Raw genomic sequence first — 15,186 nt, forward strand, 5'->3', positions numbered from 1 at the left:
ATATCGATGGTCACCTTGCAGTACTGAAAGGAATAAAGTCAACAATTAATTAATAACATTTTTGTTGATTTAAAATAAGAGGCTAGGATAGAGATTGACATCTCTTCTGAATATTTGAAACATCTCTCCGTCTCTCTTTCGTCTTTGACATAAGAGTAATAAAGAGGAAAATACCTTGATTTTGCTTTCCTTATTTCTGTGATAGTCACTGCTTTTTTCAGAAGAGCAAGACAAAAACTAAAAAAGCTCTAAACACTGTTTCAAAAGAAGTTTCTTTTATGCTCTTGTATGGTACCCACAAATTTAAATGTTTTAGAGAGGAGACAGGTCTGATGCATTAAATTTCATTATAAATATATTTTCTTTACAAGGGCTATTAATGTAGTTAACATAAATGCATATCCTAACAAACGTAAATTGATTTATCAATTTCTTGTCTTCTTACCTAAACTATTTTTTCAGAAAATAGATAAACTACTATAAAATCCGGAGATAACCATCTATTACTTCACTCTAAAATCAACCTATTAAAATGTGTTTTGTGTTGTAATTTCTGTGTTGTAATTGTGTCTTATTTTCCTAACACAGTCATTATTTCCAGATTGTACTAATCTAGCTGGATTATTGTAATATCTGTTTTTTCAATTTTTCAAAGACATTATTAAATCACCAGTCACAATTACCCATAATGACAGAATTTCCATTATCTTGGACAGCAGTTCATTCATATTTTGCCTGTGCATCCCACTTTGAGATACAGAAAAACACAAGGATGGAGTTTAAAGTGTTGCCAAAAGTCATCCAACCAAAATGAACTGATATTACTTAGTAAAATAGTTTTTAACCGTCTGGTTTGTTAACATATATATTCCTTCAAGACATAAGAATTTTCTTCAGGTGAAAGATAAAACCACTGAAAAGTATTTTTCATTTTTACTGATTTTACGTTTTCTAATCAAGTTTTCTGAAAGCAGTAAGGTTTATGTACTTGCAAAGAGAGTAGCTCCAAATTGTTAGAATTCGTAAGAAGTTGGTTCTGTGGTGGATTCAAGATAAATATTCGAAAATTTATAGCATTCTTATGTCAGCAATATCAAGTTGGAAAATATAGTGAATAAGAGATCTCATACTCAGTGACATATGCAATACTTACAAATAAACTTATATATATGACCATTGTAGAGAAAGCATCAAGATTTTAGATGTTGAAGATCACATAAATATACAGAAATGCCATATCCCTAAAAATTCTAGCGAGATGAAAATATTAGTTGTTCAAAATTACTGATGTAATATAATCCCAAGGAAATTATCATTTTTTCCTCAAGCTGACTAAATTATTAATCTTATTTTCAAAAATAAACAATTACAAAATAGAAGAATATTTTAGAAAAATAAACAATGAGTAGGGTTAACTATAAAATAGAAAGCAAAGTTATTAAAATAGTATACATCTGTTACAAAAATAGGCATTCATGAATAGAACAGATAGCTCTGAAACAAACCCTATTTAGTGTTTAATAAAAAAAGACAAAAATAATTGGTAACAGGATCATCTGATCACAGATTAGCAGTTTCAAGATATAAAAGAGTTTATATTTAACTCACGGCCTTGCTAAAATAAATTCCAGCCGTAATTATTAAAACATGGGTTTTGAAAAACATGCAAAATAGAATAAATACTTTAATAAATATTTGGAGAAACAATAATATTCTAATTTTAGTTAAATAGAAATAGTTCTGTAACTCAAGATCTATGGAATTTGATTATATAAAGTTTAAAACTAATATACAGCAATACATACCTCAAATAAGTAGATAGAATGCAGAACATATTTGCACCAAATATGACACAATTAAGATCATTGTTATATAAATAGGAAAGAAAATTTGGCAGTAAACAAGAGGAAATATGATAAGTAACCAGACTCAGTATAATATTCAACCTAATAAAAGATGCAAATTAAATGACATTGAAGTTCTGTTTCCTGTCGGTTCAATAAATAAAAACAAACTCACTGTACTTCAGAATTTTTATTTTTATGAAATATTTCACTCACTATTGTAGATCAGTGGTTTGAGAACCATAAAAAGGGAATTCTGAAACTTATCTCAAGAAAATAATGGTAAAGTAGGAGAAAATCTCTACAAGTATAAAAATGTTTACTGTAGCATTGTTTATAATAGTGAAAAATTAGAACGGATACATGGATATCCAACAACTGGGGAAGAGTTTCATACATTCATTATAACAATCCACTGGTTGGTATACTGGTATATTTTGTGACAACTAAAAGCTGTATAATGATCGAATTATATAACTATGCATTTCATTCAACAAGTTATTTATTGAGTGTATATGCCTAGTAATGAGTTCACAGCAGCAAGCAAGACATTTAAAGGTTCCTGCATCATAAAATATAATCATAGGTAAAAAGAACAGAATCTTGTACACTAAGATGTCAGCTATGTAAAAACAGTTTATTGAATACTAACTGGACAGTTATAAAAGGAGGCTTACTTGTTGGGTTTGCCAGATTATAGGGCAAGTGTTTTCTTTGGTTTATATAATATTTTTGTGCAATTAAAAATTAAATCAATAAACCAAAACCAAGAGTCTGAGCCACATGCCAAGGTAATATGATAAACCTTAGAGCAAGAGACTTTAGTTCAGGGTTTTTTCTTTGTCTTTCTAAATGTGTGGCTACTGTGGCTACTTTTGAATGGTGCTCAAAGGACCTACAAATTTAGAGTACATCTAGTCACTCACAGACAGACAGATTTCAGCTCTCCATCCAGCTTCAGCAGCTCATCTCTCCAGCTATTGCCCTCACCACAAAGCACACTTTTGTCATCACTGGCCTCACCACAAAGCACACTTCTTCAAATTGAGGTGCAGCTGACACTGTTCTCAGGTTTTTTGAGATAGACGTAGGTGGAGAATTTAGGTGAATAATCTCACAATCAACACATTCCTCTGGCTTTGTAAGAAAGCATGGAGTGGTGGAGTGTATGCATGTGTAAACGTCACTATAAAGCTGCTTTCATGTATGAATGTTTCACCATGAAATATATATCTTTAGATTGAGCCCTGGTGGTGCAGTGATTAAGCACTGGGCTACTAACCAAAAGGTTGGCAGTTTGAACCCACCGGCTTGCTTCACGTACGAAAGATACGGCAGTCTGCTTCCATAAAGATTACAGCCTTGGAAACCCTATAGGACAGTTCTACTCTGTCCTGTAGGATCACTAAGAGTTGGAAATGACTGGACAGCAATGGAGATTAAGACTTTGTATCCCAAAAAAGTTGTTAATAAAAATATAATAGTGCTGGGGCCTAAAATTGGACAGTTTGATTTTCAACGGGTTTATTTCAATTTCACATATTCCAGATTTCTGATTTATGTCAAAATAAATATTTTTTGAATCAAGGCATCCAGAGCTTCCCTACCTCCCCCCTCCCCCTTCCACTAGCTGTTCCTCATGCAGTACATAAAGTAGAAAACAGTGGGCTGTCTCTACAAAATTTCTTATCATGATTCTCACTGAAGATACCATTCTCTCCTTCTCTCCAATAAAGTGTTGCTTTAGGGTTCAAGGAGAAGTAGGGAGGGGGAAGAACAAAAAGACATCTCTTCCATTAATTAATTATTGAAACTTATTTTTAGGTTCCTTTGGCTACTAAGAGAGAGGGTAACTTTCATGATTTAATGGGAGCGGCTATCTGTGTGACTTGGTCAAGTTAAGTTGTTAGCCAAAAACCAAAAACAAACCCGTTACTGTCGAGTTGATTCGGACTCATAGCGACCCTATAAAAGACTGAGTAGATCTGCCCCATAGGGTTTCCAAGGAGTGCCTGATGGATTCAAACTGCCAACCTTTTGGTTAGCAGCTGTAGCTCTTAACCACTATGCCACCAGGGTTTCCAGTTGTTACCCAGTTGGAGTTTTATTGTTTGCTAAAAGCAGTATGACAAACCTGTCACTTAAATTATTTCTGTCAGTTTCTGGCTTCAGTGTGCCTTTAATTTGTCTTCATGCGATGCTCAGATAAGTACTAACAGATAGTAAATGAGAAGGAGAGCAAGCCATTAATATTTAATTTAGAATACAGTGATAGTCTCACTAAATGTACTTATGCAAAATCAGGCTTTGCAGATAAGCTTTTCCACTTACTGTGATCTTGGGGAAATAATCTAAGCCTCATTTTCCTTGTTTCTAATGACAAATTAGAACTAACACCTGTTTCATAGGGTCGTTGTGAGGAATGATGAATATATATGAGAGATATTTTCTCCATTCGTATTGAAATCTACTTAAATAGGGTAGAGATTCAATTGTTAAATTCCTCTTTTTTATTTTTATGTGAAAAGGAGAGATTATGAGAAGGTGAGATGTCAATTAAGTGGATAGAATATATAGATTAATTTTATCAAGATAAGTTATATAGCTGATAAAGATGCAAAGTTTATAAGACTTGCCCCACCCCTGGCCTCACTTCTAGACAATTTTATGCCATTTGGTTCTTGCTTGCCAATAACCATCTTTACTGTATTCTTTGCTTAAATACAATGGGTTGTATATTTGTAATGATCTTTCAATGCAGATAATTAACCAATTCCCAGTTTTCTTTCAGGTAAATGTTGGAGATATAGTTATAATAAAAGGCAAAGAGTATATACCTGCTGACACTGTACTTCTCTCATCAAGGTAGAGATACCTACTGACGCTCAAACAGTGTAGAGGATGGTTTCTCTACCCTGCATTGACCTTGTGATTGCTCCAAGGAAATAAGGAATAAACGAAGAATTCTAAACCTCTCTAATGATTTTGAATTAAGCACTAAAAAAAAAAAAAAAAAAAAAAACTGTTGATTGGACTTAAAGGATTCTTTCATGTTTGCCATATAGAATAAGTGATCAGTACTATACTTGATAATTCAAAAGTGGTAATTACAATTAAGAGTAGGGAGGGTATATCTGCATCCTTTAGTATGAGTCACTAACTCTTAAGATGTCCTGTCGTTTATTTTATATAATACATGGATTGGGTTCTATTGATTTTGTCTTGCAATCCTTGTTAATGGTGAACTTCTTTATGATGCATGTGTATATCCCTGCCAAGTTTTTTTCAATCTTCATGGTGAAATGGTACAGGAAAGTTGAATGAAAGATTTCTTTTTTGTCATCATACTTTTTGAAATGGCACACTCTTCCAACAACAAAAATACTTTGGGCTTTCTTTTAATTCCTTTCAGTTACTGAATTTAAATAATTTTTATTTTACTCATATTTTAAGATAGTCATGAATTAGTACTCAGAACATATGGCACTGTGACCTTTTAAAGAATGTGACTTTCAAATGAGTTTATGTTTAAAAACTGTAAAACTAGTCCTAATATAAATTCAGAAAAATTTTTTTAAATATTTTAGAGGTTGTTTATCATCATTTCCTTGGACAGTTTTATTTGTAAAATCCACATGAATATGAACAGTGCCGTTTTTTCAAAATCTATTTAATCAGGTCATTATTTAAAGTGATTGGACTTATGAGAAGCTAGTGAAACTCTGAGTTAGTAAAAGCTATCCAGCTATTTATAGAAGTAAGTCTACAGGTAACTGAAGGAACTACATATAGTTATATTTCCATGTTTTATAGTAGTCAGTTTTTTGTGCCATTTACCTATAGGTTTTTGTTTTCAGTGGGGATGGAGGAGATTTGGATTACAGGAAAAATTAATATAGATGTTTGTACTCAACCTTTCTGTTATTAGTTTCCTTTGCTTATAACTTTCTAAGGGTAGTTTGAAATTAATTCATGAACATGGTTGAAAGTTTCTGTGTTTTATTGACTTCAATTTTGAAAAGAAGAAACTGAAATTTTAGCCTGTAAAAAATAACATCTTTTTATGTGTTTAGAAAGTATAAAATAGAGTCAAAAAAATTAACCTATGAATTCAAGTCCAAACAGGTTCTTGGCATGTCTATTTCATACCCTTTCTAAAAAATTTGCACTGGTTTCAGCACGATGTAGTACTGGACTTAATTAATTACTAAGTAACTCAAAATGCTACAAATATGACATCTAACTTCCTAAGATTCGTGTCTCTGCATTGAAGCTAATAAGGTCTTTATGCAATTAACTTTAAAAACCTTTTAGAATCAGAACATTTTTAACAGAGTTATTGTTTTAGTGGGAGGAAAATAGTGTAGTATACTTTGTTATGGCATCAGGGTGAGGAATTGAAGGAAGGAAAATCTATTAAAAAGTAGCTGTCTATGCAAAAATAACATTTTTACTTTAATTTGATGTGTTTGTGAGAAAACGTTAAAAATCAAAATTTTGTATCGCAACTGAGCTTAAAAGCAAATAAGTATTCCTTAAATATTAAATGTTCTCTTATGCTTTTAGACCTGATCAAAAGAAATTTTGAAAAAATTGGCATTAGACATTTTTATTAATATGTATTATTTTTATAATAATTTCAAACTTTCTGTCTCTTTTGTCCATTTGTTTGTTTTTTTCCCTCTGTTATTCATTTTATTTCCACTTTAATTATTTTTAAACTGGGACATGTAGGTTGCAGTAGGGGAAATAGTGAAAGTGACCAATGGGGAACATCTCCCAGCAGATCTCATCAGTCTGTCCTCAAGGTTAGAACCTCTGAGTTATACAGGATGTGTGTATGTGGGTCCTCACCCTAAACCAGAGAATAGTTGCACCTGAATATGACTGAGTTCTTTATCTCTTCCTTTAAAACCAAATTTTTGGTACTTCTTGGTGATGAGCATTTCACAGATATTTTAAAAGCCTTTTCTGAATTCAATGTTGGATGTTGTTTGTCCCTCAGTTGGGCAGATTCAACTCCTATTGTTATCAATAGGAGTCCAAGAGACATGCCAGTAAAGGTAGATTCTAATTTCCTATGCATCATTGACTCATAGGGACCGTGTAAGTCCATGAGTCTATGAGTCGGAATCGACTTGATGGCAACGGGTTCGTGCATCACTGATATATATTCGTATTTAACAACATGCCTAAATACAAAGGCTGAATTTAGTACCTCACCAGGATTTTGTTTTGAACAATGTTGAGCTTTCGTGAAACAGAGTTATTGAGAAATTATTAAGATTTTAAACATTTGTTTTATTCATATATTTGAAAATTTCTATAAAATCTATAGAATCCCTCTGGTGATTATGACTATAATTTGGGCTCGTATAGGGTTTATAGAGGACCCCCTGCACAAAGATGGATGTTGTACATTTTGTACTGCATGCTTCGGGACCAATTTTTATCCCACTTGTAACTAGTGACAAAGTGCACGTTACTGTGATAAATTTCAGCTGCCAACTAGTGTCTGTATTGTGATATGCATCTTGTTTCATTTTTCCACTTACTAATCAAAAAGCCTGCTTTGCCTCTCTGACTGTAGTTTGTGTTATGGATGTCGTCATAATTTGCTGAAATATTTATTCTCTAGCATGATTCCTTATCTGAGACTCTTGCTGCCTTTTCACAGCACTATTAAGAACTGCTTCAGTAACAGCTGTCTTAAGTGATTACTCAGAATATTGTGGATTTGGACACATATTTTGTTTGCCTCACTTCAAGTAGAAGTCAGCTGTTTAACTTCCTAGAAGAGTTACTTTATGAAAAAAGATAGAATTAACACATTATTCTTATTTTAATATGAGAATGGCCATAGATAAGTATATTGATCCGTACAATTTTAATGCATTTTCCTGCCAGAATATGGAATCAACATTGTTCATTTAGCATTTGTTTACCATTATGCTTCTGTGTTATCAGAAGATATGTTTTATAATTTTATAAACTATTTATATTTCAAATATATACACAAGTAAGTTACAAATTGGGAGCAATGGCCAGAACTAAATTAGCAGTGGTAGAAAATAAAACTGAATAATTGATAGAACAAAAATATAAATATTGAAAGACTTCTCCAGTTGGACAAAAGGAACAACAGCCTTTATGAAAAAAAAAACTGTAGAGTGAATTGAAGAACTTGCAGAGTAACTTTCAAATAAATCTGTAAAATATAAGATTAATGTGAAAAGTAATTCTAACAAATCTTCAGGCCACAAAATTAAGCTAAGTGTGCATTTCTGAAGCTTGGAATAATCTATTATGCACATGTACAAATTGGAAGCTGACTAGAAAATTCCAAGTGTTTGTGACTTGTAAATTTCTATCTTTCCAGTTTTGATCACGCCTGCTTGTCAGAGATAACATTTGTAGATACTTAAATATGATATTAGTGAATTAGGCTTATTATGTAATCAAGCACTAATAAGATGGATTTAGTTTCAGAATGATTTTCCTTATAGTTGAGGATCAGATTATACAGTTGGGCTACAAACTCAAATGTCTGTAGTTTCTCAGACAATAAAATCAGTGTGTTAAGATATGAGACAATTGAAGGTGTGGTCCCTGTGATAAAACGAGAACACACACCCCTTACAAAAGCCACCCCACACCAGATTTTACCAAAACACTGTGGTGGAAACCCATAAAGTTGATCTTCTAGGTTCAGGCCAAAGAGTAATATTGGCCAAGTTGGCCAATCTTTAGTTCTATATTTAGTTTTAGTTTTAGCTTTTGCTGCCATAAAAATCTCTGAAGCAACTATAAGAAATAGGAGAGCAGAAACAGAAAAAATAGGGGGAGAAAAGTGTATGTCCACTTACATTTTAAAGTCTATTCATGCAGTTTTTAAAAGTAGTCTTAAAATTTTAATATTATGTTTCATATGATCCTGTTCATTACATCTAAAAGAATAGTAAATGCAAGTTTGTAAAAGCAGCAATCTGGAATTTTCTACACAGCTATTTTCCTTAACCAATTTACATGTGCTCCACAAGCATGAAATCTCACTTGATATTTTTGAGCTGAAGATAAATCCGGACACAAAGCTGCTTTACATTGCAGATGGGGTCTGTATTGTGTCTGTATGGATGAACAAATTAAATATAATGTGACAGATCTGTTCATTTACATTATCTGGAAGACCAGCAGTGATTGTTGTTAGGGAGGAAATTGCTTTTGAGTCTTTCTCGCTGAAAAGCTGATCCGTAAGTTGTCATGCATGGGTTCTGCCTCACGGCATCTTTCTGTTAGAATAAAAAACATCAAGAAACTAGGTGACTCATGGCTTTGTCTAGAGTCTGAGCATTTAAGTAAGCTGTTAATGTTATTATGCTTTCCCTCCTTCTCTAAATCTTTGTGCTTCTCAATTTTAAACAACAGTGAGCCCCAGGCCATGTGTTACATTGAAACATCCAACTTAGATGGAGAAACAAACCTGAAAATTAGACAGGTGAGCTCTAATACAGGTTTATCATAATTCTTGCTGTTTTATTACATGGAAATAAAAGCTTTATTTCTTGGTGTTATTGCCTTGAGTTGAATTAATTCTGTTTAGTTGCAAATGTTTTCTCATTGAACTACTCTGGCTGTAAGAGGTTTTGGAGACGGATATCATTAAGTATTACAAGAGACTCAGATTTATGTGACTGTTGATATGGTCCATCATATAGCTACTACATCTAATTTTAAAAAATATTATATCTCTATTTTCCTGGAGCAACAAAGGAAGGAGAATCAGGAATAGGAGAAAGATATGGAATGTGTGGCTGAATTGCCTCCATGAACAACTGCCTCCTTTGCTATGAGACCAGAAGAACTAAATGGTGCCTGGCTACCATTACTGAACATTTTGATCAAAGACTCTACAGCCGAATACTTACCAAAAGGGGGGAAATGTAGAACAGAATTTTAAATTTTCATGTAATCCAGACTTTCTGGAGGCATGGAGGCTGGCTCAACCCCTGAAACTGTTGCCTTGAGATAATCTTTAAGCCTTAAACCAAAAATATCTCCAGAAGTCTTAGTTTAACTAGTAAAGAATGTCAGCCTTGAGGATTGTGCTCTTTTAAGATCTATCTGTATGGGAACAAAATGACAACAGCAACTCAAAAGATTAGATAGGAACCTTAGGGGGCAGTGAGTTTATGTTACTGGGGGAGGAACAACTCAGAAAAGGAGAGTGAGAATGGTTACACAGCTTTAAGGATATAATCAGTGTCACTAAATTATACATGTAGAAATTGTTGAATTGGTTTATGTTCTGTGTGTATTCTCAACAACAAAAATAAGATAAATTATTTTAAAAAAATAGTTTATGTAATAGCCAATGCATTGATGCCAAAATAATAATAGTCTTAAGTGCTTTGAAATGTATTAGTTCATTTATTTCCCCTATTTACCTGACCCAAATTATTATTTGGCTTTGCCAGATTGCAAAGATGTAGTTTCCATTACTGCTGTAAAACTTACAGTCATCTTGGGACATGGTTTATATTTCTGTATTTATTTTTCATACCACTTCTAGCAGAAAACAGCTGTAATGTTTATGTTTTTGAAGTTTTAAAATGGACTTTAAAAAATGTATTCCCTTGGGTTCTAGGTGAATGGTGACAGTGCCCCATGAGAAGGTTGAGGTGTGATGGAATAGGCCATCACACTGAGTTCAGAGCCCCTGAACTCACAATGCCACAGGAGGAGGAGTCACATTTACTGACAGCCAGTTCTAGTTGGCCAGAAGGGAGAAGTATTTTGGAGTTTTTTTCCCCTTAGTGGACTAAAAGAACAGAACATTACTATTCTTCTTGGATGTAGATTCCGTTTATTTTCAACCCCTATTTGAAATTCAGCACTGTATAATACTAAATATTTATTTTTGGAGGCAGGTGGTTCTTTGGGGACTTATTTTAAAATATCTTTGCAGACTAGTTTATAATCTCTTAAATATGTTTTAGAACTTTCACAAACGCTGTTCTATCCTTATGCTAAAAGCCTGTGTTCAATTGGTGAGGAAGGTATCCCTTAAATATTACTTGACAGGGAGAGTATTAATAATGTAAGTGGAAAGAACCACTAATAACATAGTGGGGTCTCTTAGATCTGAGACTTCTTCGTGTCTTTAATGCCTGAGTGTATTCTGAAGCACTCCTGTACCCACAACTTAATTAATATACTTTTTGCTTATTTAAAAATTTTTAAATAGGGCTTACCAGCAACGTCAGATATAAAAGACATTGACAGTTTGATGAGAATTTCTGGCAAAGTCGAGTGTGAAAGTCCAAACAGACATCTCTACGATTTTGTTGGAAACATAAAGCTTGATGGACAGAGGTATGTAAAATCAGTTTCTTACAAACATGGAATTGACTGTGTGATGGAGTATTGCTGAGTTTCTTCGAGGCCTGGGTACATATTATTATTTTCTTGTGCTTTAAGTTTGATCACTGAAAACCCTTTTTGTAAACATTACTCTTCTATACAGAGTCCTTTTGTGAAAATGCTAGATATTTAGCCCCAATACATATGGCATAACTGAAGACCTCCCCAGGGTTTCTGCCACCCTGGCAACTCGATGTTTTCAGGCATATGCCCTGGCTTCTGTCATATTGCTTAAGGAGTAAATAACCTGTGGCCCATTTTTGGCCAGAATACTTATGTTGTAATTCTCAATTAAAGGCTTAGCATCCAGTCTTCATGGCCTGGGTCCTTTTCTGTGATCCCTGGATCCATCAAGCTGTTCAGACTCTATCTGCAGGGTGTTCATTGTACTGAATCTAGGCCTTTGAACCTGTTTGTTCCTATTCAAACCCCTGCTGAAAATTTGCATTTCTAGCAAGTACCCTGCTGCAAATTTTCATTTATAACAAGTTTCCATGAAGTTATACCTAAGAATCACCTGAGGATCTTGTTAAAATGTAGATTCTGATATCTGGGGTGGACATGCAAATTCTCAGCAGGAAACTTGTTAGAAATGCAAATTCTCAGCAGGGGTTCAAACCAGAAGGAAAGGATTCATAGCCCTGACTGAATCATTTCTTGTCTTCTCTGAATAATTCCATATGTTCTTTTCTAGGCCAACCATGTCATCTGTAGTCATTTTTGGTTATGACCAGCTTCCTGCCCTTCTCCCCTCTTCTCCTCTTTCCTACCTCTTCCCTCATCCATTCAACCAAGACTTATTAAGCACTTCTGTAGGCTAGGCCAAGGAGCACTGGTGATGCAGTGGTTAGAGCGGTCAACGGCTAACTGAAAGGTCGGTGGTTCAAAACCACCAGTGGCTCCACAGGAGAAAGATATGGCAGTTTGCTTCCGTAGAGATTTACAGCCTTGGAAATCCAGTAGGGTCACTATGAGTTGGAATCGAATTGACTGCAGTGGGTTTGTTTGTTTTTTTTTGTTTTTGTTTTTTTGGTTTTGGTGGGCTAGACCAGTTCCAGGTGTTAAGGATGTAGCAACAAACAAAACAGATAAATATTCCTGCCTTTCTGAACTAACTTTCTTGCAGTGAAGGAAAGGCAAATAGATAATACAACGATAAATAAGCAAATTCTATAGTATGTTAGAAAGTGATAGATGCTTTGGTGGGAAAAAACAGCACAGGATAAGGGAGATTGGGAGTCCGTGGGAGGGAAGCACTTTTAGTTAGGGTGGTCCCAATAAGTCTCACTGAGATGGTAATGTTTGAGCAAGGTGAGTAGGAGGTGAGGAAGCTAGCCGTTTGAGTGTCTGGAGGGAGAGGATTCCAGGCAGAAGGAATAGCCAATACAAATTATTTGTTATATCATTATGTGATCTTATAGTGGGAAGGGTGCATGGAGTATTTGCAGAATGTCAAGGAGGCCAGTGTGGCTGGAGCGGAGTGACCAGGGAGGAGAGAAATAGAAGAGGGGCCAAGAGAAGTTAATAGTAGACTCATGTAAGACTTTCTAGACCATTTCAAGTGTTTCCTTCTAAGTGAAATGGGGATCTATTGGAGGATATTGAATAGAAGCAGATCAGCATTTCAGCTTTGGTCTTATGTTTTTTGTTGTTTGGTGCCATTGAGTTGATTCCAACTCATAGTGACTCCATGTGACAGAGTAGAGCTGCCCCATAGGGTTTTCTTGGCTGTGATCTTTACAGTAGCAGATCACCAGGTTTTTCTCCCGCAGAGCCATGGGGTGAGTTCAGACTGCTAACCTTTCAGTAGCAGGCGAGCACTTAACCATTGTGCCACCAGCGCTCCTTTAAACAAGTTTATAATATCCAAACAGAAATGCCAAGTTGAATATATAAATCTGGAGTTTGGGAAGGAGGTCTGGGTCTGTGAGATAAATTTGGGAGTTGTTGCATTGATATTTAAAACCACGGTTCTGGAGGTGATCACACAGGGTGAAGGCTATAGACAGAAAAGTGTAGAGCCCCAAGGGCTGTCCTGAGACTCTCCAATATTAAGAGGTTGGGAAAAAGGAGGGACCAGCGAAAGAGAATGAGACCAAGTTGGTAGAATGGAAACCACGAGAGAGTGAAGAAACCATACCAAGGCAGAGGGAGTGACTAAAGTGGGTCAAGTACAGTGAGGCTGAGCGTTAACTGTTGAATTTAGCAAGTGGAAATCATTGAGCATAATTAGAACAGTTTCAGTGGAGTCTGATGGGATGGACTGGACATAATGGAAGGAGAGCTGTTGAAAATAGCAAGCAGCTTTTTCAGAGTTGTGCTATAAAAGGGTGCAAAGCAGTGGGGTGGTAGCTGGCAGAAAAGATGACATCTTCTCTGCCTCCCTGCCCCCTCTTTCTCTAATTTCTATTCCCATTTCCCTGTCTCCCCTACTTTACAGTATGCCTTATGTACCGGGTATTTTTAGTGGCCAACTAAATGTTAGCTAAATGCATTTGTTCAGTTCACTAGCCTGAGAGAGTATTATCAGTGCTTTCATTATTTTGTAATTGTATTATTAAATTATTTGAATTCTCATGGACAGTTGCCATGTACCCTGAACCCTCATCCTCATTTAGATCCACCAAAAGCTTTCTTGTAATTTACGAAGTAATTATATGTTCTAAAATTTGCACAGGGTGATTTTTTCACAAACATACAGTTGTAGACTAATGAAAGATTTGGCTATTCATACAAGTAGCATTTCTGTAGTCTGACATTCCTAACTGGCCAACTTCCATTTCTTATCAGTTCCCCCATCAAATTTGTGCCAAGAAAATCCGTGCTCTGTAGGAGAAACTTTGTAGGATGGTGCCAAGATTTAGAAATAGAATTTATGTAATATGTTTCATTTTATATGAAAGGTGGAAACAGATTCTCAATACCCATGTATTTGTAGTACATTTGACTTTCACAGTGATTACCCAGAGATCTTTGAAGACCCTGTGTTTGGATGATATATGCACATTCCTTGAAGGAAGAGGGTCGTTGTCTAATGCCAGAAACTTTGGAATTAGAATTCTGATAAAAACGAACTTTTTTTAGTCCTTGTAACTGAAAAGTAGTATTTTTTTACATTTGAAGAGTTTGCACCTAATCCCAATCAGTCTATACTACAAATGCTGAGGTGATAGCTGCTACATTATACCCCATTTAATAGATAAGGGGAGTCCCTGGCTGGTGTAAACAGTTAACGCACTTGGCTGCTAACAGAAAAAGTTGGGGGTTCCAGTCTGCCTAGAGGCACCTTAGTAAAAAGTCCTGGTTTTCTACTTCTGAAAAAATAGCCATTGAAAACCCTGTGGGCAAAAACTAATCATTAACTTTATATGGAAAGGGAAGAAGCCCCGAATAAGTAAAGCACTACTGAGGAAGAAGAAGAAAGTTGGAGGACTCACTCTACCTAACTTCAGAAACTACTATACAGCTAGAGTAGTCAAAACAGCCTGGTACTGGTACAATGACAGATACATTGACCAATGGAACAGAATTGAGAAGCCAGATGTCAATCCATCCACCTACGGTCACATGATCTTCGACAGGGGCCCAAAGTCCATCAAATGGGGAAAAGACAGTCTTTTTAACAAATGGTGCTGGCAAAACTGGATATCCATCTGCAGAAAAATGAAACAGGACCCACACCTCACGCCCTATACAAAACCTATTCAAAATGGATCAAAGACCTGAATATAAAGCCTACAACTATAAAGTTCATAAAGTTCATAGAAGAAAAGATAGGACCAACACTTCAGGCCTTAATACACGGCATTAACAGGATACAAACCATAACCATCAACGCACATACCCCAATAGATGAGCTAGATAACTGGGATCTTCTAAAAATCAAACACCTATGCTCTTCAAAAGACTTCACCAAAAGAGT

At 35.1% G+C, this 15,186-nt stretch overlaps 1 protein-coding gene across 1 annotated transcript in view; it reads left to right on the top strand.

Annotated features, from left to right (window-relative positions):
• The window catches only part of ATP8A1 (ATPase phospholipid transporting 8A1), a 280,252-nt gene that overhangs the window by 80,769 nt on the left and 184,297 nt on the right, over window positions 1–15,186 (top strand). The window contains exons 8-10 of the mRNA XM_023738968.1: window positions 4,636–4,709; window positions 9,270–9,339; window positions 11,089–11,216. Of these exons, the coding sequence (XP_023594736.1) occupies window positions 4,636–4,709; window positions 9,270–9,339; window positions 11,089–11,216 (272 nt within the window). The remainder of the gene's footprint in view (window positions 1–4,635; window positions 4,710–9,269; window positions 9,340–11,088; window positions 11,217–15,186) is intronic.

This window comes from Trichechus manatus, unplaced genomic scaffold, assembly GCF_000243295.1.
Source record: "Trichechus manatus latirostris isolate Lorelei unplaced genomic scaffold, TriManLat1.0 scaffold00126, whole genome shotgun sequence".
In the NCBI taxonomy this organism is placed as follows: Eukaryota; Metazoa; Chordata; class Mammalia; order Sirenia; family Trichechidae; genus Trichechus; species Trichechus manatus.